A 25,717-nucleotide genomic window follows, 5' to 3' on the forward strand; every position below is an offset into this window, starting at 1 on the left:
TAACTGCTCTCCATACACCCCTTGACAGACACTTCTACGGTACATTCTTGCCCCAGGCTTGGATTTCCATTAGCTGTACATAGGAAGGTTCATATTTTATATCGATAATGTGCAATTCTCATGAAGGGAAAGTTACTGAAACTCAGCATTTTTTTTCTCTATTGTGATCTGGGTAAAACAAAACTGTTTGAAATGTTTTTGTGGATATTTATGAAGTGTCATTTTATTTTATTTGACTTTCCATGAGTTTAAAATTCGTGGTCAAAATTAAACGAAGGCTCACAAGGGAATGGTTGCTTCTCTTGCCCTTAAATCTAAAACACTTGAATTTCCCGCGTCACTCTCACATCAAGCGCACCCTTCGTCAAACAACTAAAAACATTTCCAACAGTTTTTTTCTCCAGGTGTTTGTTAGTTAACTATCAGGGTACTGGCTTGCTTGTTTAACTCATCTGTTATTAATGTTGCTCAACAGGTTGCGCTTGTTTCGGTTCCTCTTTATCACTGGATCCATCCTTTAAAAGTCCAACAAAAAAAAGGCTCTAGCCAACTGTTAGCTGAAACCAAACAAGTGCACCCCGTTTTGCGGTTTTACTTGACAGCGCGAAGGAATGTGTGTACAAACAAAGCGGGGCCTGAAATGAACACTTCGCCATCAGCCAGCATTCAAGTCTGCTCGCCAGTGGGACAGTCCCAAAAACCTAGAACTTAATTGACTTAACAAAAGTTCGTAAATGCTGTCACTCCCCAATGTGAGTCGAGCGCAGATTGGAGTCGCGCACGAGTCACTTTGCAATAGGTATCATACAAAATGCTGGTTAGAGACTTCTGTAATGTCAACACAGTAAAAAGTGACCTACTTAACCAAGTCCGTTCACTGCTGGCTACAAGTTAGCATCACACACACCAAAGGTTGTCAGTTGTCTGGGGTTTGAGGTAACGTTAGCAATCAAACCATAGCTAGCTAAAACGTTTTTGAAATGACTGCTAGCTTAGCTACAAGTTAGCATCACACACAACAAAGGTTGTCAGTTGAATGTTGTTTTGAGCTAAAGTTAGTAGTCAAACAGCCATAGCTAGCTAACATGTTTTTCAAATGACTGCTAGCCTAGCTACAAGCTAGCAATCAAACACAACCAAGGTTGTCACTTGAATGTTGTTTTGAGCTAACGTTAGCAGTCAAACAGCCATAGCTAGCTAACATGTTTTTCAAATGACTGCTAGCTTAGCTACAAGCTAGCAATCAAACACAACCAAGGTTGTCACTTGAATGGAGTTTTGAGCTAACGTTAGCAGTCAAACAATAATACATAGCTAAAACGTTTGTGAAATGATTCCCATCTTCTGTTAATGTTTGTAGTGAGAAGTTTATTATTTCATGGATTTCACAAATTTCAGTGTGACGCGTTATGCTGTAATCGTTTAAATCTGAGCATGCGCGTCTCAAATCTGCACTCGACTCACATCGGGGAGTGACACATGCTCCTATTGAGTTACAGTGGCTTGTGTTTGTCGCAAAACCATTTTACAATCGTTCCAAAAAGTAGTTTACTAATCAACAAAAACCTCAACCAAAGAAAGAAGTTACGACTATTTGAAAAAACTAATAATGCTCCAAATCTCAGGTCAATAAAGGATCATTTAGTCCAGAGTTAGTCTTGATATTTGTGCACCTTTGGCTCCTAGCAATAGCTCCAGCTGGTAAAACTCTGTATTTGTTGGCTTGTTGGCCGAAGACAAAAAAGTTAGTTTCACGCCCTGCAAACCAAACCAACAAAGAGTTTAATATCATGTGGCTTTATGATGAAAAAGTTTACAACTGATGTGATGTTTTATTTATTGTTACTATCTTGAAAACCGTGACCTGTGTTTTATTCCTAATGACATGCTGTCCTGGCTCGTTCAACTGGAAGTAAAAACCGATGTCTTTTAAACTTCACTGGCTCCTTTTGACTTTTTTTTATTCCAAGGGTTTATTTTCTTCAAATGAATTCCAGTGTTGGGGGTTATTACACAGACAAACCACACAAATATGTAAAGACACAAGCAGCAAAAACAGTGAACGACAGTTGATTGTTAATCAGATTAAAGTGCCAATATTACAAAAAACAAATCACTTTTTCTGGGATTTGTGGTGTTGTTTTGTGTCTCTGGTGCTTTCACACACATACAAACTTGGAAAAATAGCCATCGATGTTGTTTTGAGTGAGATACGGGTTTCTGAATGTGTCCTGCCTTCAGTCTCTGGGTGAGCTGTTCAAAATCTGCAGGGCTGTAAAAGCCGGCGCTGCCTGGAAGGCGACGTCGGGGGCTTAAAACACCAAACACTTAGTGAGGGGTCACTAAATGATCACGTTGAAGCAGCAGGTCGCTGTGGGTTGTACCTCCCAGTCACACTCCCCACAAAGCTCAGAGTGAAGTTTAATGGCGTCCCTTGTCTCTCCAGTTCATCTTTAAGCTGGAGGAGAAAACATTCATACATCAGATTCAGAAAGAAAATATAAGCAAGGAATGAAAAATGTATTTTTAGAGATTACGCAACTGCAACATTTAAGGGATGAACGCATTAATGCATCAATAATATATTAATTTGAAATGGATCATTCTGCATAACGACTAGGCTTTATTTTTTTGTGCTTAAGTATATTTTTGCTGATACTTTTCTAATTTTACATGAGTAAAGTTTGAAAGCAGGACTGTTACTTGTTAGAGTATTTTTTTTTACACTGTGGTATTGCTACTTTTAATCAAAGATTTGAGTACTTCTTTCATCCCTGCTTGTGAAAAATGGGACATTAACTCTAATCACTGAAAGTACTGCTAATTCAAAGTATCTCTGCGTGGTTATGTGATGCAATGACGGGACTTCTAAATAAATGTGATGTCACAGAATCAGACCGACCTGCTGAATGACAGTTTTCCTGATGTTATCAGTCAGTGGAGACAACGAGGACACCCTCACTCTCAGACCTACGACGACTAGAAAAACAGGGACTCAACATGACAATACAGGCCTGATAAAACACTAATGTTTAACTAAGTAACACAGACAAAGTCTAATGCATGTGACAAACAAACACTGTTTTGTTTGGGCCATTCAAGTCAGGGTGTGGTCCAACTACAGATTGGTCTATTGGATGTAGTTTTAAAGGAAATGGTGCTCATACTCTGATTGGATGCTGCTGTGGTTTCCGTAGTAGTTGCTGGACTAGTGGTTGGAGTTTCCGGGGTTGCGGTTGCATTTGATGATGGTTCTGCGAACAAAATGATTAAAAATGAACAAAAGATAATTTACTTCATCTATGAAATCAGCAATGGAATTTGAAGCATGCACAGAAACAGTAAAGAGCTCTGCTCACCGTTTCCAACGCTTACAGTGAGACATCGGAGCTCCGAGTGATACTTTGTTGATCTGAGGAAATAGAAGAGAAAGAGCTTAGTTACAAAATGGGACATCCATTTTTGAAGAAAAAAGTACAAAATATAACCAAACAATTCTCCTCTCCACTTACCCATTATTTGATTTAGGAGAGCTTTAGTTTGTTAAAACAGCTTTCTTTCATGATTGAAATATACTTTAAACAACCTGGTAAAACCTTTTTATGTTTTTTTTTTTTCACCATTAGCCACCACTAGTACTTGCAGACTATTTCCATGTTAAGACTGACCCGAGAACAGCTTGGACGACAAAGCAGATGGGGTGGTTTTCTCCGTCTTCTCTTTGAGACGGCGTCCACCTCAGGATGAACCTTCCTGTTCCTGATGTGGTCTGGTTTATGTTGTACGGCCCGCTTAACAGCAGCTCAGAGATCCTTTAACAGACCAATTAACAAAACCTTGTCAAGTTAAATAAAACCAGCAAAAACCAGAACCTGTCTGCTGTGACTAGGGGCGTTTTTTCCTAAAAGTCCGGACCAAAGTCTGAACCAATGTCCGTGTTGTCGTGTCCAAGGTACCTTGCTAACACGCTATGTTGGTTCGGACCAAACTGAAAAGTCCAAAAGTCCGGACCAAATCAGATAGTTGTTAAAACGCCCTAGATTAGCATTGGAGCTTTATTTCTTTATTTCTTTATTGAGTTTAGTAACAGTGGTTGTATGACTGGCTGGTGTGTAATGAGATGCCATCTTTCAATAACACAAAAGAAAATAATCTTTGCGTTACCGTACCTGATTTTTTTTCCTTTGGCATTTCTCCAAAGTTACATTGCATTTACTCACATCTCTATTCATTTACTTCATAATATTTGCTTCTCTTCAGTCTGAACACATCTTAAAAGGTACTCACTGCTTTCATATTATTGTGTCTTTGCTGCAAAGTCCATGCGTAGCATAACGCTGAATCTAATGCTCTATGTAAGATAGAGGTTACATTAAAGCTGCGGGGGGTAGAATGGAAAAGAAAATGCCATGAATTTGAAGTAGAGAGATACCTCTTCCTGCAGTTGTCTGTCTTCGCTCTCTGTCACAAGGGAAATGCATGTACCGAACAGCCAATAAAAACGCTCTCTTTCTCTGAAATGACCTGTTATTGGCCGAGGTCTCCTGTCACGGGATAGGTTTTCTAAAGCCCAAAACCAGAGCCGAGAGGAGGTGCCGAAGTCTAGTTTTCTCTCATACCACTTGAATTACAATGTGCTGAAAGATTATTATAGTGTTTTTGGAAAAACAGCAAAAATAAATTCCCTGCTACAGCTTTAAGTACATCCCCATTCTGGACTAGCACATCCATGACGTTTGAGTCAGTCACAGAGTTGGTATAAGAAGCTTCCATTAGGAGGTTCAACAAGACATCTGCTTTAATATCTAGTGTTTCTTTTTTCTTACTTACATGGAGACCTTTGCCTCAGCACGGATGTTGATTTCCAGGGTGTGATTGACAGAGGTGTACAGCTCAGCTCTGTTGGCTGGGGTTGGAGGCAGGAATTTGGGCAGATAGAGTCCCTCCGTGCAGGATGGCACCGAAGGGTCCACTGGAACAATAAAGAACAACCACACATTTCGTGCCTGTCATTATTAGCAGCAAACTCAAGTATAATGCTGAAGTCCACTCACGGAAGATTACCCCGGCCAAAGAGATTTAAACTTAAGTGCAGCCCTGTCTGTTTGAAACGGGAACTCTGACCTTTTAAAACAAACTGGACAGGTAGTTTGCTGAGTGGGATGTTGGTAGTTATCGCCCAGACCATGTCAGCTTGAATCAAGGTGATAGTCTGCTTTGGAAAGTCCTCCATCACCAGCTGTACGGCGTATAGGCCTTGATCATTAACACTGCTGGGGCTGAACGACAACGAACAAGACTGCAAAAGGATAATAAAAACAAGAAGATCAGGCTGACATTTCCTTTGGTGTAATGAAATGCATGTTAGTATTTCTCGAACAGAAAACCACACTTTATTTTGGAGATATAATTCATATTAGTCTTTTATATTATTTAAAAGAAGATGCAGCAGGATCACTTCAGCGATCCTTCTGACATCATTAACATCATTGCTACTGAATAATTTAGCTCAGTATCTGGATTACAAGGCGTTGTATTGGACGCTATGTGAAAAAAATCACCAAAGGAGTTCAAATTCCGCCAGACTAGACTACACTAAATTTTATTCAATACATTTAACCCCAAACCACAAATGTCAAAAAGCCAATGATTACCAAAGTCAGTAGGATTCATCCATTGAGGACAATACATTTCTTCACAAAAAATGTCATGCCAATTCATCAACAGTTGTTGAGATAGTTCATTTGGGACCAAAAATGGTGGAGCGTCAGTGCCATCTGTATAGTAGGGCTGCATAATTAATCGCAATTTAAGCAAAATTGCAATATGGATTGGTGTTATATTTAAATCGCAGGGGAGGGAGGGATAACATACAATTCTTAATTAAGTACTCCGGTGCTGCAGAGACGTCCCGGCAAGATCCTGATCCTGGCCAAAATCCCACTTTAAGATTTTTTTTCTAGAAAAACGATACAAAAATGATCATTCCTTCCAATATCGTGAATCAAATCGCAATTGCAATATCAGTCAATATAATCACAATTAGATATTTTCCTCATATTGTGCAGCCCTGCAGTATAACATGGCTGAAAAATGACTGAAACCATTAGCTGCTCTTGGCTTCTTTACTCCTGAAATCATGGCACTATTTTGACAACACCATCTGTGTTGCAGGATACTCACTGACGAGAGTTTGAGAACAGAGGGCGGTGTGCAGCGGTTACACTCCGACAGGGACGTGTTTCCATATCTGCATCTCACGTCGTCTCCGTCAGGGTCAAACGCCAACAGGTGGAAATCTCTCTGACAGTTTGAAGGAACCCTGAGAGACAGAAGTTACATACACATCTTTGGTTCCATGCTGTCTGTACTAAATACCACACATTGAGGGATGACATGCGTTATGGTTTCAGTTTTTATCCGGTCTCTGTGTCCTGTTTTCTGTTATTTTTGTGTTTCCTCCCTGATCTTGTGTGTTGGTTTCTGTCTTGTGTTCTCCTTGAGTGTCTGTCTGTTCTGTTTCCTGTCTTATTTTGAAGTCTGGTCTTTGTCTCGTCTTGTCTTTAGTTTTACTTCCTGTGTTTTCCCGCTCCTGTGATTACCTGATGTTTTCCACCTGTTTCCCAGTCCTCTTGTCACCTGCCTCTCGTTATCTCGTTACCCTGTGTATTTAGTGTCTGTGCTCCCTTTGTCTCTTGTCAGATCGTTCTTGTGTCTTTGTTCAGGGGTGTGTCTACCTAACAGAGTTTTCTTTGTTTGTTCCTGTTCCTGTGACCTGCGTCTCCCTGTGAGTTTTCCCTACCTTTTGTTTTTTTTGTCTTGCCTTTTTCCCTGTTCCCTTTTTGGGTTTTAGTTTTTGATTTAAGTTCCTTGTTTTCACCTTGGACTGTGGGAGGAAATCCCCTGCTCTTTGTGTTCTTGTTGGACTTTTGTAATAAATTTGTGTTTAACTGCTCCCACCTGCCTCCCTCATCTTTGCTCTTGGGTCATTAATCCGCTACACCCATCACAACATGGTATTAATGTCATTTACATTATTTTTCAAGGATTCAAGGTGTTTGTCATTACAATAACAACTTATGCAATGAAATGCTTGTATCCCGCCCTCCACAACAGTGCAACAATAATAGAGAAGAAACTATCTAATAATCATATAAATAACAGTTAACCAAAGTCCAATGGCAGCTGTGTACAGTGAAAAGTGGCAGTGTGCATACAAATAACAATAGGCAAAGTCCAAGGTAGTTATGTAGCTATGTACAGTGTAAAGTGGCTGAGGTGATGGGTGAAGGGGCTTGTGGGAAGAAGCTATCTATGAATCTGTTGGTCTTGGACTGGATGCTTCTGAGCCTTCTGCCCGACTTTGTTGGTGGTGTATAAGAATATGCTCTTCACCTACGCTTGTCTTCTTGCTCTGGAAACATCTGTTTGTCTGCAGAGCGTCCAGCTGTTTTGCCAGCCCTGTTACCATTGTGGCCTTGGGCTTCTCTTGGTATTTGTTTCCACTGAAGCCCGAGCCAGCCATCCAAGCAATGCGGAAGCACATGTTAACGTTGTCAGTTAGATGAAAAGATCTGTTAATGAGCAACTAATGGCGACCAACACAACCCAACGCCTATAAGGGTTAGTATGTGGAGAAGTTCACCAAACAAGATATACCATGTTAATAAGTGAGCTTTAGAGGTGCTGGTAGACTGATTTTGTTACCGGTGGACAGAGCCAGAGTGTGAGGAAACACCCACTCCCATTACCAACTAACTATAACTACATTTACTATCATATTTTCTTTATTTTAAGTTCCTACATCAATTAACAACAATGAAGTATGGATTTTGTTTAGATGAATATTGATTACAGGATGATGTGAGTTAACACACCTGATATTACTGACTTGAGAGGCGGGCTCTAATCCTGTTTTAGCAGAGTAAAGAGGACTTCCCTCTTTGTTTAATATGTTTTTGAAGAAGTTTACCCGTTTTCCCGACAAACCTTCCTGCCAGCGAGATGTTTTATCTGCTTCATTGTTCCTCTGGGCTACAACACACCTCACGTCACCAGAGCTGTCTCCCTGTTTCAGGTCTTAAAGGTGAGCTAACTGACTCCAGTCTTAACTTTTGGCTGTCGCTTCATATGTTTCTTGTAATCTCATTTTAACAACATATAAATCTAAATTTTGTCTTAAAGGGCAACACTGTCTCTTCTTAGACCTTTAGTTTAGTTGTGAAACAAACCACAAACATCCAACTGGACTAAGATGAGAACATTTCCTTTTGACAGCTTCATTTTATTATGAGAGAAATTAAATTAGAGAATGGATCTGTATTCTTTTTAGAAACACTTCTTGGCCAACTACCTGGGTCTTACATGAGTTTTCAACTATAGATCATTTTCACACTGCAGGTCCCGAGGTAACTTGGTCCTCAACAATCTTCAAAAGCTGGTCCAATTAATTTAAATATTGTTTTGACTGACATACAGCAGTGTGAATGCATGTATTTTCTTCAGATGTATGTTGTCCCTTATGTCTGTGGTCTGCTTTGTTGTATAATTTGTGGATGTACACTACAGCCTTTATGTGCTTTTTTAGAATTACTGTAATCAGGGAGTTGTTGCCTGTTTTCCTGTTTAAATAAAAGTGGAAAAAAAAAATAGGAATGCAGGAAAATTGCCTACCAATGCAAACACCCAAAGTTCATTCCCAGCAGCAGCATGGTGGTGCTCTGGTGTTTGGTGGCATGGAGGGGTTTGGGATCTAAAGGGAACAGAATAATTGAGCAGTGTTACCTCACAGCTGGCAGCATGGTGGTCTGGGGTGATCTGTTGGCTTGGCCGGTGTCCAACCGGCTCCTCAGTTCCAGCAGAGTCACAGCTCTCAACGCTGAGATGCCATTCCTGATGTTGTTTACCCAGTTACCACCGTCTAAGCTGTGGAGGAAGTTCATGTTAAAGTCAGTTGTTACTGTGCACAAAATCTGAGTGTACTCATGTATTGTAGGTGTTTCAATGCATTACACACCAACATAAAGTGTGTTAATAAATGATTGGATTGTGTGGGAGCAAACGTTCTCTCAGGTCCAGTTCGGTGGCTGGTTCAGATGAGTTTTATTCAGTGCAAAGTGGAGGCACAAAGTTCTCAAGAAGCTGTTGAATTCTCTCTGATCAGAATGAATTGTCAGATCAGGGTTGTATACACCGTTGCAGAAGACGTTTAATCTGACTAGATTTGCGCAGACCCAATACCGTTTGCTCAAACTAAAAAAAAAAAAACTAAAAAAAGAAGCTCCTTTGTGAATCTCCACTGGACCCAACCAGGTCTCTAAACAAAAGGTCTCACTCACAGTGACCAAAGTAAAATGTCTTAACACTGAGCTAGACAAAAGGCAGACAGACTCAATTCATTCAGGAGACACTAAAAGTTTGTTGATCAGAGAAAATAATAGAAACTTAATCAGTTAACAGGAACAACGATATCAGGATAAAATGAGACTAAAAGAGTTGGGTAATTCATTTCGTTCTACGATTGCCAAGAGCCACCAGAAAAGGGTGGCTGTGTCTCAGAGTGGATCACCCCTCAACCACAAGATTGGTGGTTCAATCCCACGCTCCTCCAAATCCATCAGACATAGAGCAACAAAAACAACAACAATGGAAAGTAAAAAAGCTTAAAAGCCACATGTGCCTTTAATTTCTGCTGTGGAAGTCATCTCTTTCCCAATGGGTGGATTACCCAAAAAGTATCTGATAAGTTATTTTTAACAGTAGGCTCACTTACATAAGCTGAAACGGAGAAACGGGATATATATATATATATATATATATATATATATATATATATATACGGGATATATATATATATATATATATATTATATATATATATATACACACATAGACAAAGTAACAAAGTATTAGAAAATTAGTACGTTAAAATATGTGCCTTCTACTACAATCTATTCAAACAATATATGAAAAAAATAGATGTATGCAGTGTAAATGTGTAAATTAATTAAGCTTATTATTTTCATTATAATACATACCGTGACAGATCCATCGTTGTTAGTCGTTTTGGGGGAATAAGTCATCACAGTCCCAAAGAAATGAGTCGCATGGGAGCTCCAAGCAAGCAGCAGCAGCAGCAGCCGAGAGAGCGACATTGTGAATGTAACAGACAGTAAATGAATGCGAACCCTAACATATAGACTGGTGGGTGTGTGTCTATGTTAATCTGTCTCTGTCCCACACAAAGACTCTCTTATAGGTCAGACAACGAACCAGGAAGTCACCAGTATGAGGAAATTTCTCATGGTAATGGGGCAATTAATGATCAACCTGGACCAACTTTTTGTGTCTAAGTGACTGATGGGACTAACAGTGTTGGACACTGGTCCAGTATTAAGCGAGATCGCTGCACTCGGCAGCGGCTAAACAAGCTACACTATAAGTTAACAGGGCAAGTTTGTAGTTACCTACACATTAGTGCCTGTTTTGCCACTGACAGGCTCAGATTAATGTTCTGAGTGTCTGACAACATTATGGAAAGGATTTCCAGGGAGGTCGACCTTTCTGTTACAGAGTAAGATCCTTTTTTTAAACATTACGTGTTCACTAAAGCCCCCAGACTCCATGTAAATAAACAGTCATTTAAGCAACGTAAAATACTCTTCATTCAAAGTCGACAGAAACTAAATAACACTATGAAAATACTTTTTGGGTAATCGTTCCACTTTTCCAACCATCACAACTCAACACATAGTTTACCGATTTACATGTAAAAATGTTGGCTCTATACATGCTAAAAGTATTGTTTTTTAAAATGGAGTCTGGTGGGTTTAGCGCTTGCAGTCTCAGAAGACCTTTAGTGGACCAAACTGACGTTGCACATTTGCCCCATAGGGTTACACTGCAGCACGGTCTGTGGCTGCCACTTACAGTGTGCACGCTTCATACTGGACCAATTTAAAGAGTGTTGTTCCCATCAGTCATTTACACACAAAACATGGGAAAAATAGGTCCAGGTTGTAAAAAAAAAAAAAAAAAAAAAAAGATTTTTTTATATTTATTGAAAAGTTTTGCTTAAATTGTCTAAAAAAGTCTTTGTTACTTTAAAGGTAAGTGAAGTTATTTGTTAAAAGGTAATCTTACATCCTCGAGTGTCGAACTGTCAAAATTTAATACATCTTTAAAGATTAAAGTAATCGAAGTATTCCAGTGTGAGATATGTAGAAAAGATCCTCAGCATAAAGAGAAACTTTGTGTTCCATGTCCCTTCTATTCATACCCAGTATAGAGTAATTACATTTTATGTATTTCCACTTTTTTTTTTCTTTATTATTGGTTTACGTTCACATTATAACTTTTTATTTTCAAGAAAATTCTTGGTACATGGTTAACAACTACATTTATAGTATTTATTCCATTTGACACGTACAACAAATAGATGGATGGCTAAAAAATGAGGATCACATAGAAATGTGATCCACCTGTCAACAATGAATACAAAGGAAAAAAAAGATAAACCTATACATGAGATTCTCAGATGCGAATAAAGTCTAAACAGGCACTTTGTTGATTTTTAATCCAAAAAGGCCACAAGCACATCCCAGATTTTCATAGACTCATAAAATACTACCATTGCATTTACCCATTTTCTTCTACCAATGCCTCAGCATATTTCTGGAAGATGTAATCATACCGACCATCATAACACAAAACATACATTTTGATTTCTTTTTTAGTTGACATCTGTCCTCTGAGAACCATTTAAATAATTGCTTTTGAATTAATGTCTATTAATAACAGAAGTCAGTGTGTAATGCCAGTGTAGAACTGTTGTTCTGTTTCAGTTTTGCTCTGAAACACCTCACAGTAAAACACAATTCAACAGCCCTACAAACTACAGCCTCTAAAAAGACCCTCATATCTAAAAACTCAACAGTATAACCCTCATTTAGGTGTGACTTATTGCAGGGCTGTTTATTAGACTTAGACTAAACCCTCTATACTTACATTATCCAAGCTCTCATTTAAATAAACACCACTTTTACCTTTCTGTTGGCTCCAACATAGTCATCTAGAGCCAAAATACTGCCAACAATATCAAATGTCTGTTGTAATCAGTCCCATAATTCTTTCAGATCCAAAACCAGCTTCGGCAGTGGATGAATGACACTGCAACTAAACCACTGTTGAAACAAGCCTCAGGGCTCCAATTTCAGACATAAACTAACACCACTTTCCTTTGTGAAGACCGCAACGAGCGGACAGACGGGTTTTTTGCAAAGAGCTTAAATGATGGTTTGGACTCATTGGTGACATCTGTACGGTATGTTTGATGTGTCTCTCTTGGCAATGGCTCCCGCAAATGTGATGAGTGCAAAACTTTGAAACAGACAATTCGGTTCAGTAACTCATGATGGTGAATAAACGCTGTAATTCTGAGAATGAAGTTGTTGTTTGAAACCACAATGCAAACCTCTCCCCGATTATTGTTTGTACAGTTATCTCATGAGTTATGGACGTTTATCAATTTGTTAAAGTAGAAATATTATGAATGCTGTAAGGTCTTTAACTACCAAATTTAATACAACATGGGATATGTTTTTTACTTATGCTAAAGAATTAGTATTATCCCAAATTGACATTCAAATCATGATTTGTGTGTTGCGCATTTTTTGGTTTGATATACTCACTTATTTGTTGTGTTGCCACCTAAGTTGTGACCTACAGTAGCTGTAATTGTGTGTTATCTGTTATCTGGTTTGTTATTTTTTATTTAATCATGCATTTGTTTTTTAAATGGCTCTCCTGTTTTTGTATTGAGGACACTTTTGTATGTAGACGTAGCTGTACATGCGTCTATGTGTACAGCGTGTCAGCATGTATTTTAGTGATATTGATATGTAGTTCCCATCGGACAAAAACATTTTAAAACACACCCCAACAGGAAGCTTACACATTCAAACAGTGAACTTCTTGGTTTACATCCATGGTATCTAAGCAATAAAGTGTGAATATGTTTAAACGTTTTGAATTTGACAGGAAACTGAATACATTTCTTTCCAGGGGTCAATAAATGTTCACGTAAATTATGTTTGCACACTACTCAGAAGGCGTATAGTGCCAGTTAAAGGCAGTCCATATCTCGCCAGTTCATCTCTGATCTGGAAAAGAAAAAGAATGTGGCACTGAAATGTGATTGTGGCAACCATCAGATATGATGTTCTGTGTGAAGGGAGCTTTGTTATATTCTATGTCCTTCTGAATCATCAGTTGTGTAGCTGATTTACAGCTGACACATTTGCATCTAGCCTTGTTTTTTTTCTTTCCGTAGCGCCACTGACATACAATTAAGAAGACCTGTTATGCTTTTCTGTATTTTCTGTCATATCTATAATTTTACAATGTTGGATGTTCATATTTAACATTGCCAAAGCTTTAAATAATGAGGTGAAATCATCTTTAAAAGTAATTCCTGTGAGCCAAAACCTTAGATGTCCTCCTGAAGGGTCTGGTTACATCAGTCTTTTCCTACTCTAGGGAAGGGAAAGCTGAAGTCTTGGCTATTGATGTGAATTACTCCCCAATTTCCGGTCACATTCCTGCTGGAACATATTCTGTTGTGTAGTATTTTGTTTAAAGCCTTTATTTGTGATTGTTGACGGTACAAAGTGCTGCTATATATTTCATTTGAATCCACTGCTCACTAGATTGCAACATGCTAACGCCAGGAAAATCTGTAATCTTGGTTGATGATGTTAACCTGTTCCCAATTCTGGATCATGTTCCTTCTGGAAAAAGTCTGTTTGTTGTATTTAAGTCAGAAGTCTTTATTAGTTCACGGTACAAAGTCCTGCTTTATACTCTACTCACAAAATACAGTTATGAACTTTGAAAACTGTATATTATAGTGCTCCTTTACACCTGCATCTAGATCCAGCAGGTGCAGTTATCTAAAGCTTTGACCTGCTTTGATTTCTGATAAAATAAGAAGAGTCTGACCTGTTGCATGACAGTAGTCCTGATGTAGTCTTCAGACAGCGGAGACGGAGAGGAAAGCTTCATTTTCAAAACAACAACAACTAGAAGCACAGTGATTCAACATTACAACACAGGCCAGAAGGGTGCTGAAACTGAGTAAAACAGACTTGACTTAGACAAGGTATTCAATGTTTAAGCCATTCAAATTCCATTGTTCTCTCTTAGCTCTGTCACTTAGCTATGTATGGAGTATGTCCATAAAGAGATGATTATAGAGAGTAAAACATCAACATTTGTCATACTCACATGGGTTTGAGATGATGTTTACACCTGTTGTGACCTCAGGTGTAGTAACTGGTGGTGGACTTGCTGTAGTTGGCGTAGTGGTGGGTGATGTGGTCAGTGGGATAATTGTTGTTTGGGGGGTTGTTGTAGTTGGCGTAGTGGTGGGTGATGTGGTCAGTGGGATAGCTGTTTGTGGGGTTGTTGTAGTTGGCGTAGTGGTGGGTAATGTAGTCAGTGGGATAGTTGTTGTTTGTGGGGTTGTTATAGTTGGCATGGTGATGATTGATGTGGTCAGTGGGGTAAGTGTTGGGGGATCAGTGGTTGTTTGTGGGGTTGTTGTAGTTAGGTTGGGGTTAGTAATGATTGTGCTTTGTGTGGTTGTTAAATTAATGATGGTTGTTGTATTTGGCGTAGTGATGGGTGATATGGTCAGTGGGGTGGTTGTTGTTTGTGGGGTTGTTGTAGTTGGCGTGGTGATGGGGGATATGGTCAGTGGGGTAGTTGTTGGGGGTTCTGTGGTTGTTTGTGGGGTTGTTGTAGTTAGGTTGGGGTTTGTAGTGATTGTGCTTTGTGTGGTTGTTACATTGATGATGGTTGTTGTATTTGGCGTAGTGATGGGTGATGTGGTCAGTGGGGTAAGTGTTGGGGGATCAGTGGTTGTTTGTGGGGTTGTTGTAGTTAGGTTGGGGTTAGCAGTGATTGTGCTTTGTGTGGTTGTTACATTGATGATGGTTGTTGCATTTGGCGTAGTGATGGGTGATGTGGTCAGTGGGGTAAGTGTTGGGGGATCAGTGGTTGTTTGTGGGGTTGTTGTAGTTAGGTTGTTGTTAGTAGTGATTGTGCTTTGTGTGCTTGTTACATTGATGATGGTTGTTGTATTTGGCGTAGTGATGGGTGATGTGGTCAGTGGGGTAGTTGTTGGGGGTTCTGTGGTTGTTTGTGGGGTTGTTGTAGTTAGGTTGTTGTTAGTAGTGATTGTGCTTTGTGTGGTTGTTACATTGATGATGGTTGTTGCATTTGGCGTAGTGATGGGTGATGTGGTCAGTGGGGTAAGTGTTGGGGGATCAGTGGTTGTTTGTGGGGTTGTTGTAGTTAGGTTGTTGTTAGTAGTGATTGTGCTTTGTGTGGTTGTTACATTGATGATGGTTGTTGCATTTGGCGTAGTGATGGGTGATGTGGTCAGTGGGGTAAGTGTTGGGGGATCAGTGGTTGTTTGTGGGGTTGTTGTAGTTAGGTTGTTGTTAGCAGTGATTGTGCTTTGTGTGGTTGTTACATTGATGATGGTTGTTGTATTTGGCGTAGTGATGGGTGATGTGCTCAGTGGGGTAGTTGTTGGGGGTTCTGTGGTTGTTTGTGGGGTTGTTGTAGTTAGGTTGTTGTTAGTAGTGATTGTGCTTTGTGTGGTTGTTACATTGATGATGATTGTTGTTGTATTTGGCGTAGTGATGGGTGATGTTGTCAGTGGGGTAAGTGTTTGGGGATCAGTGGTTGTTTGTGGGGTTGTTGTAGTTAGGTTGGGGTTAGCAGTGATTGTGCTTTGTGTGGTTGTTACATTGATGATGGTTGTTGTATTTGGTGTAGTGATGGGTGATGTGATCAGTGGGATAGTTGTTGTTTGTGGGGTTGTTGTAGTTGGTGTAGTGATGGGTGATGTGGTCAGTGGGGTAATTGTTGGGGGATCAGTGGTTGTTTGTGGGGTTGTTGTAATTGGCGTGGTGATGGGTGACGTTGTCAGTGGGGTACTTGTTGGGGGTTCTGTGGTTGTTTGTGGGGTTGTTGTAGTTAGGTTGGGGTTAGCAGTGATTGTGCTTTGTGTGGTTGTTACATTGATGATGGTTGTTGTATTTGGTGTAGTGATGGGTGATGTGGTCAGTGGGATAGTTGTTGTTTGTGGGGTTGTTGTAGTTGGTGTAGTGATGGGTGATGTGGTCAGTGGGGTAATTGTTGGGGGATCAGTGGTTGTTTGTGGGGTTGTTGTAATTGGCGTGGTGATGGGTGACGTTGTCAGTGGGGTACTTGTTGGGGGTTCTGTGGTTGTTTGTGGGGTTGTTGTAGTTAGGTTGGGGTTAGCAGTGATTGTGCTTCGTGTGGTTGTTATATTGATGCTGGTTCTTACTTCTGGTGTTGTAGCTGAAGGAAGGACTGCTGTTTGTGTAAACAGAAGTGAATACATAGACAGAATGTAGATTACACATCAATATATCAATCCAGGAAATCAGAAAACCAATTCAAAACATTTGCAAAAACAAGGAAAGGTTCAACTCACCGTTTTCAACAATCACAATGACACATCGAAGCTCAGACTGATACGTGCTGGAACTGTTGAGATAAAGCAATACAGTCGGGTTATTTTTTTTACGAAATTATCTCCCAAATAATTTTTAAGATATTTTTTAGACAAAATGTATTTCTCGCGCAAGCTCTCCTATGTCTTAACCCTTGTATTGGATTCGGGTCAAATTAACCCATTTAAAAATTTTACAAGAAGAAAAATGGTACAAGTTACATTTCTTCTACCTTCAAATCAACGGCCTTATCTTATTTTCTGTGATAAACATGTATTCCTGACTCAATTCAGAGCATTATTCTGGATATGACAATTATGTTTTTCCATAGTGGATTTTTAACATGAATTATAACCTTATGACAGAAACTTCCATTTTTAATTGTGTTCTAGTAGAGGCTGATTGCATTCCCTAAACATAAGTTATCTCCATTGTATGAAGTTGACATAAAGACAATATTTGTTAATAGATTATGAAGTAAAATCTTATTTCAGAATTGTTTTTAAAGCCCCAGATAAGTCGTGGGTAAATTTGACCCGAGGAATACAAGAGGGTCCCGGAAGTGAAGACAATACAATGGCTAAGGAATATTTCACTATTTTGGTTAAAAAAAATTTGGTTGGCTTTTTTATTGCTAATAATTAGATTAAAAGATATATGGCACCAATATACAAGTCTACATGTCAGATCAATATGAATTAACAGCCTGGAGTCACTCTTTACAACAGGAAATAAATCATCTGCACCTAACCCCCTGAAAAACTACTGCTCGATCTTCAGGCTTAGATTGTTTTTGCACAAATTAATCGTACAAAATATATAATTAATCTTAAATGTTGAGCTTTAGAGGTGGTGGCAGGTGGATTTTTCCATCAACAGAGACAGAGCCATTCCAGCTGTTTCCACCTGTTTCCAATCTTTAGGCTAAGCTAAGATAACAACCTATGTATTGTCAACACAGAGACAAGAGTGGAATCAATCTTCTCTTTTACCCCGGCAAGAAAGTGAATGAGCCTGGAGGCAAAAGTTCAACTTAAAGTAATTGATTCAACGGATACCATTCCACATTCTCTAAGGTACGGTTCATGGGACTGACTTGGAAACTGCCTGGACAACAAAGCAGATCGGGTGGCTTTCTCCATCTTCTTGTTCAGACGGCGTCCATCTCAGGGTGTACTGTCCTGTTCCTGATGTAGTCTGGACTGTGTTGTATGGCCCGCTGAACAGCAGCTCAGATATTCTTTAACAAAGTTTAACAAGAAGGTCAATATTTTACAAAAACACCCCACCCACCAATGAAGCACATCTGTTTTCTGTGACGATATAAGTGAAATGCAATTGAAATTCTCATCTGGCATCTGACTCAGCTTTCTTTTTAATGCTGTTTCCTTCATCCAATCACGGCTGGCTGATTTTTGGTGAATCACATCTGCTGTTTCAATGAAGTGGTCTAACCTTATATTTACAGTCTATGGGTCTAACCAGTTATTAGCCTTTAAAACTCTGAGATTGTGAAACTACTACTGAAACAACACGGTCCTTATACAAAATATACTGTAGGAGGTATTTCATGACGTCTTTAGGCTTGGAATGCGTACTGCATGTTTAACCCACTGCGTATATCCTAACAGTAATATAGAGTTGGTCCTGCTGCACTTGTTGCACTCTTGTCAAACCGGTCTTCCTCATGAGTGTTGCAGTTGCACAACACAACAGATCAGATTCCTTGTGCACGTGAAAACCTGGGCATGAAAACCTTTTTTTTGTGCGTGTGGCTAATGTGAAAAATAGTATATCTTATCTAACCAGAGAACATTCTGTATCAGTTACCTGTTTGTATTTTGATACGTAAGTTTGTTCAAATTTGTTTTTTCTTTGACTTACGTGGAGACATTTGCCTCAGCACGGATGTTGATTTCCAGGGTGTGATTGACAGAGGTGTACAGCTCAGCTCTGTTGACTGAGGTTGGAGGCAGGAATTTGGGCAGATAGAGTCCTTCTGTGCAAGACGGCACCGCAGGGTCCACTGGAACAATAAAGAAAAGCAAAACGTTTTCTAAGGATGACAATGCCGGTCGGTATGTCCATCCACCACAATCTCTGTTTGATGTCCAGACATTCATGGGACCAAGAGAATGAATCCTAATGTAAATCCTAATAAATTAGTGACCCCACAACTTTTCCTATTGTGCAACCAGCAGGTCAATATTTTCACTTCTGTGAAAAATCTACCATATCGATTGGAACAAACTTGCTAGCTGCTTACAAAACTGGATCCATTACATTTTTAAAAATATCACATAAAGACTATTTTGTTCACACAAAGTTCTTTGTTTGTGAATATACAACATTTAACCCTTGTGTTGTCTTGCTGTCAACATTGGTCCTTTTTTTTCAACATTATTATCGCTTTTTCCCAACATTTTTGTCACTTATTCAATGTTGTGGGTGTTTTGTTTTTTTACGATTTTGGTGTTTTTTTCCAAAGGTTTTTGATATTTTTAATGTTGTCCTATTTTGAAGGCCCTTTTTTTTGTGACAAAAAGAATTTAAAATTATATGAAAACGGGTCAATTTGACCCAAGGACAACATGAGGGTTAAGAACATTTTTTATAACATTGTTTGATTTTCACAGTATGATAACCATTTCAAAATATATCACGATTTCACGGTATCATGGTATACGGTATTACACAATTTATTGTTACAGAATTACCAGTTGCAATGGGCGTTAGAATAAGGATCCACTGACTGAAGATCAACCACTGAGATTATTTCCAAATTCTGTGCTGAAAAGAGTGCAGCCTGCCAAAACAAAAAAATCTTACGTGCAAAAGCAAACTGGACAGGTATTTGGCTGATAGCTTCGTTGGGAGTTATGATCGACTGCGAACCGCCAGTTTGAGTCAGGCTGATGTTCTGCCTGGGAAAGTCCTCCATCACCAGCTGTTGGACGTACACGCGTTCAAAACTGTTGCCTACTGGGATGAATGACAGAGTACAGGAGGGCTGCAAGAGACAGAAAGGGACACAAGGTCAATAACAATAATAAGAAGAAGAATAGAACAGATACATGAAAAAAAACTACTGAATCAGAGCAGTGCCATGTCAATAATGTGAATAGTAGTGGAAAAACAAACTCATAGAAATAAATAAAACAAACAGGTGTATAATACATGTATACAATACATATATAGAGTCTTCACCACACATGTGCACATTAACAAACTTTGCACATACAGACATTTAACTATGGGCCCTTATCAAAGTGCCATCCCAAAAAAATGTTCATTTTTAAAAGTACAATAGATGATCAATTATGTACAAGAAGTGCATTCCAGAGGCTCATAGGGTGTTAGGAGATTCATCTGATACTCTGGGGTCCAAGTTGTGCTTTAAAAGTAAGTAATAGCATGTTAAAATATATTCTAAACTGTAAATGAAGCTTTTTTTGTTAAGTTGCAGATGTTTTTGATTCATCCGGTCTCTGATTTTTTAGGTAATTATGCAGGGAAATTGGGCTACTGGCGTCATTAGGAATGTTGGGTCTATACAGCTGGTTGTCATCCGCATAACGGTGATAGGACACATTATGTCTTTGCATTATGTGACCCATTGAAAAATGTACAGTAAAGTGAGAAAAAGACTAGACCCAGAATTTAAATAAATAGAAAAAAAACCTTAAACCAGTTAAAAAGGATCTGGACTACATCATGATCTAGTTTCTTTGCCTGTTTTCTTAGTTTGATCTTTTTTGTCACGCCGGTTAAACAGTACGTGGTTTGTAGCGCCAAAATAATGATTAGGATTGGATTATAATGGTGATATCTTCAAGCATCAGTGTCTGCGGACTTTAGCTACTTACTATTGTTATGTCTCCAAATCTGCATCTAACTTCATCTCCATCAGGGTCAAACGCCAACAGGCTGAAATCTCTCTGACAGTTTGAAGGAACTCTGACAGAAAGAAACATTGAGCACCTTGCATTAATTACCATGTAAATCACAAGGCAGGTCGCCAACCTAGCTGCAACTGCATCAGTTTTGTCTAGACTAAGATGTAATAAAGGTGCAATATGTAATACTTTTACTGTATTCTATCCAAACATGACCACAATGTGTCACCAGATAATAAGGAAATATGCTAAGCTGAAATACTATCTTTTCTGACAACAGTATTTTCTCCTTTGGAAATTTCCGGAGATTTATTTGAAAGATGGAGACAACTTAGAGCCCAAAAGGACGCCGAGTTGACTTAAATAAGCTTTAGGCTAATTTATCACGGATTACAACATTTTTGTACTCACTTTGAATTATATAGAGTACTCCAGTTGGTTAGTTGCGAAAAAACGAATGAGACACAACCAGTAAAATGATCCCGACTGGTCGTGGCTAACGCCGCCATGCTAACACGCCATACCTGCTAACGTTACCGGAGGACCAGGTAAGTGGGCCACAGTTGTTTACAACGTATATCCTGTTAGTGGCTGTAGCCGACAAACGGTGGGTCATTTTAAACCAAGAAAGGGTTGCTGTAAATCGGGTAGAGAGGGCCGTGGGTTTGCCCTGTTTTTAGCTGTTGTTGTCGTAAATTTAAGCCGAGAAAGTGTCTGTGAGTCGGGTAGAGAGGACCAGCGAGGTAGTGGTGCTTTTAGAGGTTGTTGCGGTATTTTAAAGTTGAGACAAGGTGGTTGTCAGGCGGGTACAGAGACAGGCTTTTATGACTGTCAAAATAGCTAGCATACGTTAGCTTCCCCGCTGCTCTGTGGAGTAATGTCTGGCTATGTGAGGCTACAGGGCTGCCAACTTTTCCAAAAACCTTGGAGTGAGATTTTGGGGGGGCCAACCCATATTTTGCCGCTTACAAAGCAATTTCTTTTGGTCTTTATCCTTTAGGCTTTAAATTGGGATTTGGTATATGTGGGTGGATGGGGGACTCCCTAGGGGGGTCTGGGGGTATGCCCCCCCAGGAAAAAAAATCGAAAAATAAACCATTAAATGGCACTTTCTGGAGAGTTTTTTTGCAAAAAAAATGGAGAAATCAAGTCTTACATGATATGTGCAAAACTGTAGGGTTAGGAGCCTTTGTGTTGTTGTATCAACAGGTTTTAGGGCATTCAGCATTTACATTATATAGATTATTAACTTCTTATAATATAAGAACTGACCCACACAATGTGCCAAACATAATGAACCACATGAAGAGACAGTAGCATATGTCAGCAACAGCTGAGAAGATTTGGGTCTGTGGTGAACAGGTCCAGGAATCCCTGGTGTAGGGACCAGGGACCCAAAGTTAAATTAATGTTGAGGGATCAACTTAGACCACTGAAATTCTAAAGAATGAGAACCACTGAGTTGCATAAATTCTAATCCTTTAACCTTTGTGCCAAGGCTCAGTAATGTTTGGCTGTCATCCTCTGGCCCCACTTACTGTTTTTACTTTTTTGTGAAAATAAAGACTATTTGTTCATTTTAAAAAACATCAAATTAATTATTTACAGTTACATTTAGAGATGCAGAGGTTAGAGATGCACAATAGTGGCCCAACGTTGCTATATATATATATATATATTATATATATATATATATATATATATATATATATATTATATATATATATATATATATATATATATATATATATTATATATATATATATATATATTATAGTATATATAGGCTAGTATAGCTCAGGTGTGTTTCACCAGATTTCTGCTCATATTTACAACTTTGTGCACATAACTCCTCCCATCTCTGTTGTCCGAGATGTGGAGAGTTGTAATATAGTCTGCTGTGCATGTCATTCCTCCGCTGATATGGTAGATCTCATTCAGACCGTCTGACAGACGCAGAGGCCCATTTGGGTTTCTGGTCTCTGACAGAGTTTAGAGGTGGCCGTACGCTGCTCTTTATCGGAGGACTACGCATGGATGCAACGCGTCACAGCCCCCAGCAGAGCGAGTCCACTACAATGAACTGAAGTCGCTACACTACCAGCCACGCTGCTCACCTCTATCTTTACAGAGAGAGTGGACACGAAGCGACGGACGGTCTGTGAGACTCAGAGCTCATACCTGAAGCAGGGGAAATGCACCTGGGATGGCTCGTGAAAAAAATGTTCTCATTTTGCGACAATTTGAAAATTCCACAGACAGGGAGCGCTCTTGAACCCACTCACAGTCTCTGAAAGCACAACTAGTCGATCACAAGTGGCTCAACAGGTAAAAACATAGATAAACTCATCTTTCATAAATTTGACCGACCGGGTTGACACTTCAGCGTGAGAAATCGGGGGTGTGGCGTGTGCGCGTGTGAAACCAGTCAAATGCGTGTGTCTCACGGCCAATGCGTGAGAGTTGGCAGCCCTGAGGCTAGCGTCTAGCAACATTGTTGTGGATGCTGCGGTCTCAGCCTGGCGACCTCCGTGAAGCCTGGAGAGGAGGGGGCGGGGACGCGACGCTCTCCAGTATTTCCGTTTTTGGACCGCAGTAACTATTTTAAATGCTAGTTGTCAGTATTACAAATTGCACCTTTGAATGTCAAATTTCAGATTAGTGTCATTGTGTTGAAATTGAATACATTTTTCAAAAAAAACAATTCTGGGCATGACAAGTTTAAGTTGAGTAAAAAAAAATACATTTTGGATAAACAAATAAAACTATTCACACAGAGTCTGAAGGTTTTCTGTTAAATGTATTGTGACAAATGAAATGGTTTTAAATACACAAAGTGTATAATGTCTTACTAAAGACACGGAAATGGTAGGAGGCAGAAGGAGGCAGAAATGGTAGGAGGCTTACCTCAGATCTGGCAGGATGGTGGTCTGGGGGGATGTGTTGGCTCGGCCGGTGTCCGACCGGTTCCTCAGTTCAACCCGAGTCACAGCATTCCACCCAGAGATGTTTTGTATGTTCTCTATCCAGGACGTCCCGTTCAAACTGTTCATGAGAAAGTCTGTTTTTGTGCTGTGCTACACAGGACCCAGTGCATACACTTGCCAGGTATTATTAATGCCATATTAAGTAACTTTTTTATGTAGTTATGTAGTTATTTGAATCATATTTTGCTCAAACCGTCACTATATCCTGACAGAATCAGATAAAACAGATAATCTGTGGGAAAAAAAACATGGTAATCTGCTTTTTGGAGCCAGAGGAACAGGAATGTTTTCACTCACAGGTTGTGTTTCTCAGTTTCAGCGGTAATCCAGGATGAATATGATTCTTCGCTCGGTGTTGAGAGTTTTTTTTTTTTTTTTTTTTTTTTTTTTAATTTCATTTGTTTTAAAGCTGCAAAAAATAATACAAAATTTCTGTGACCTCAGATTCCCCCTTGCCCATTTACTACTGTCAGGACATATTGTGACAGTTTCAACAAATATGACATCATTAACCCTCTGAGGATGAAAGGCGCACCGGCATGTCCAAACAGTATTTGACAAAACTCCCACTCAAAAAGTGATATTATAAAATTTCATTTCAGACACATTTATTTACTATTTTAATCACATATAACCTAAGACTTTGGTAAATCCTTTTTAAAGCACTGAAACAAAGACTTGTTATGATATGAGATATGAGGAAGCCCACATTGATCTTTCAGCTTGAGCACCAAATGATCTCTTTACACATTGCTCCAAAAAAAATGTGTGTGCACTATATGGAAAGCTGAGTTGGTTCTCAACATTTTGATATGAACTACATGGGGATCAATTGTATGCAAATACCATAAAAAGGTAGATTTAATAGGATATGTGAAAATGCCCTTAGTCCTCAGATGGTTAAAATAAATAAATAGGTATTTTTCTAAAATATACATACTGAACCTTTAACTCCTAGTACAAAGTGCGTTAATAAATATACTATATTATTTCATGAAGCCACCAGAGAAATTAAATTAACTCGTTGGTAGGTTGCTTGGTTGGTTTAAGTTTTCATCTTTGAGTGGCTATTTAAAAATTAAATTGTTGACCCTCTGTGAGATAAGTGTGAAGTGTAATCTTTGTTTTTTTGCATTGTCATTGTGCACTCACACCAGCTGAAACGGAGCGTTGCTAGGAGCCTGGCGAGTCATGATTCCCTCTCTCTGACACACCGCTCCACTGCTGTTCTGGTCCACTATGTTTAGCACTAAAGAACTCTCATTCCCACAATCCCCACTGCCGCAGGTCCACGACGCATTCTCTTGGCAAGTGCGGAAGCTTAGCTTATAGCGTAGGACCACCTGTGGGATCACAGTGACACAAAAAGGGAAGATCGACACATACAATACGTGATAAATCTATCCTGCATTCTTAGGATTTTTATTCAGGGTTCAACGCTAAGGTTTGTTTTTTTCCCCTTGTCCGGTTGGGCGAGAAAAAAATAAAAAAGTACTTGTCCAAAGTCAATTATTACTGCTCCTAGACAAACAAAAAATTCCCAATGAAAAAGGTAAAAAAAAAAAAAAAAAAAAAAAGGCTTTAAAACTTTTTTTCGGAAGAAAAGGTAAAAACAGAAAAAAATGTCAAACTTTGAAAAAATAATACATCAAAAAAACATTTAAAAATACATGAGAAAAAGTTCAAAAAGCGTCAAATAAAAAAGAAATTTGAATAAAAGTCGAACACTGAAAGCATCAAAAGTGTACTTTTTTGAGATGAAAGACGTCATAGCATCAAGGACTAACTCAATTCTTGATTGGCCAACAACATTCAACTCAAACGATTATGACACGATGATGCCTGAACTGGTACGTGGGTTGTTAGATTTACTTTCCCGACGCAGCGTTGGGCAACCCTTATTGTTGAACATAACAATAGCTTCACAGTTAGAGTTAGTTATGAAAAGGTATATTATGTAGTTATTCTCTAACTTCAACAGGGCATTATTGAATTAGAATAAAACGGTACGTACCGTGACAGATCCATCTGCGTAAGTGTTTTTTGGATAGTAAGTCATCACTGTCCCATAAAAACTAGCCTGGCTGCTGCAGATGGGCAGCAGCAGCAGCAGCAGCAGCAGAGAGAGCGACATAGTGAATGTGTGAGTCTCTCCACGCAAAGACACTAAATGAATACCAACACCAACGCATGCTGTGTGTAGCCTACTTTCAACACACACAGCCTCTCCTTCACTCTCTCTCTCCCCTTCCCTATTGTGTCTTTCACATGGATTTTCTTTCATTTAG

At 39.2% G+C, this 25,717-nt stretch overlaps 1 protein-coding gene and 1 long non-coding RNA gene across 5 annotated transcripts; one reads left to right on the forward strand and one right to left on the reverse strand.

Annotated features, from left to right (window-relative positions):
• Positions 1-1,830: 1,830 nt before the first annotated feature.
• LOC116669493 (mucin-2) lies at positions 1,831-25,717 on the reverse strand. 4 transcript variants are annotated; one of them, XM_032499403.1, is made up of 11 exons: positions 25,444-25,704; positions 24,582-24,772; positions 23,350-23,487; positions 20,413-20,503; positions 19,376-19,556; positions 4,831-4,972; positions 3,669-3,812; positions 3,360-3,412; positions 3,168-3,254; positions 2,903-2,979; positions 1,831-2,458 (listed from the first exon to the last, which is right to left on the reverse strand). In XM_032499403.1, exons 1-11 carry the CDS (start codon positions 25,561-25,563, stop codon positions 2,351-2,353), a joined length of 1,332 nt encoding a protein of 443 aa, XP_032355294.1. In that variant the 5' UTR covers positions 25,564-25,704; the 3' UTR covers positions 1,831-2,350. The 4 variants fall into 4 exon arrangements, with proteins under 4 accessions (XP_032355294.1, XP_032355293.1, XP_032355292.1 ...); XM_032499402.1 differs by lacking the exon at positions 4,831-4,972 and adding an exon at positions 18,431-18,572; XM_032499401.1 differs by lacking the exons at positions 1,831-2,458; positions 2,903-2,979; positions 3,168-3,254; ... (1 more) ...; positions 3,669-3,812; positions 4,831-4,972 and adding exons at positions 12,771-13,159; positions 13,998-14,077; positions 14,283-16,403; ... (1 more) ...; positions 17,643-17,786; positions 18,431-18,572 and having other exon boundaries at positions 25,444-25,717.
• Positions 2,046-10,985, forward strand: LOC116669542 (uncharacterized). Its single transcript, XR_004326796.1, has 3 exons — positions 2,046-2,058; positions 5,567-5,568; positions 10,851-10,985. It is a non-coding gene; the product is annotated as an uncharacterized LOC116669542 (long non-coding RNA).

Source organism: Etheostoma spectabile, chromosome 19 (assembly GCF_008692095.1).
Source record: "Etheostoma spectabile isolate EspeVRDwgs_2016 chromosome 19, UIUC_Espe_1.0, whole genome shotgun sequence".
Lineage (NCBI taxonomy): Eukaryota > Metazoa > Chordata > Actinopteri > Perciformes > Percidae > Etheostoma > Etheostoma spectabile.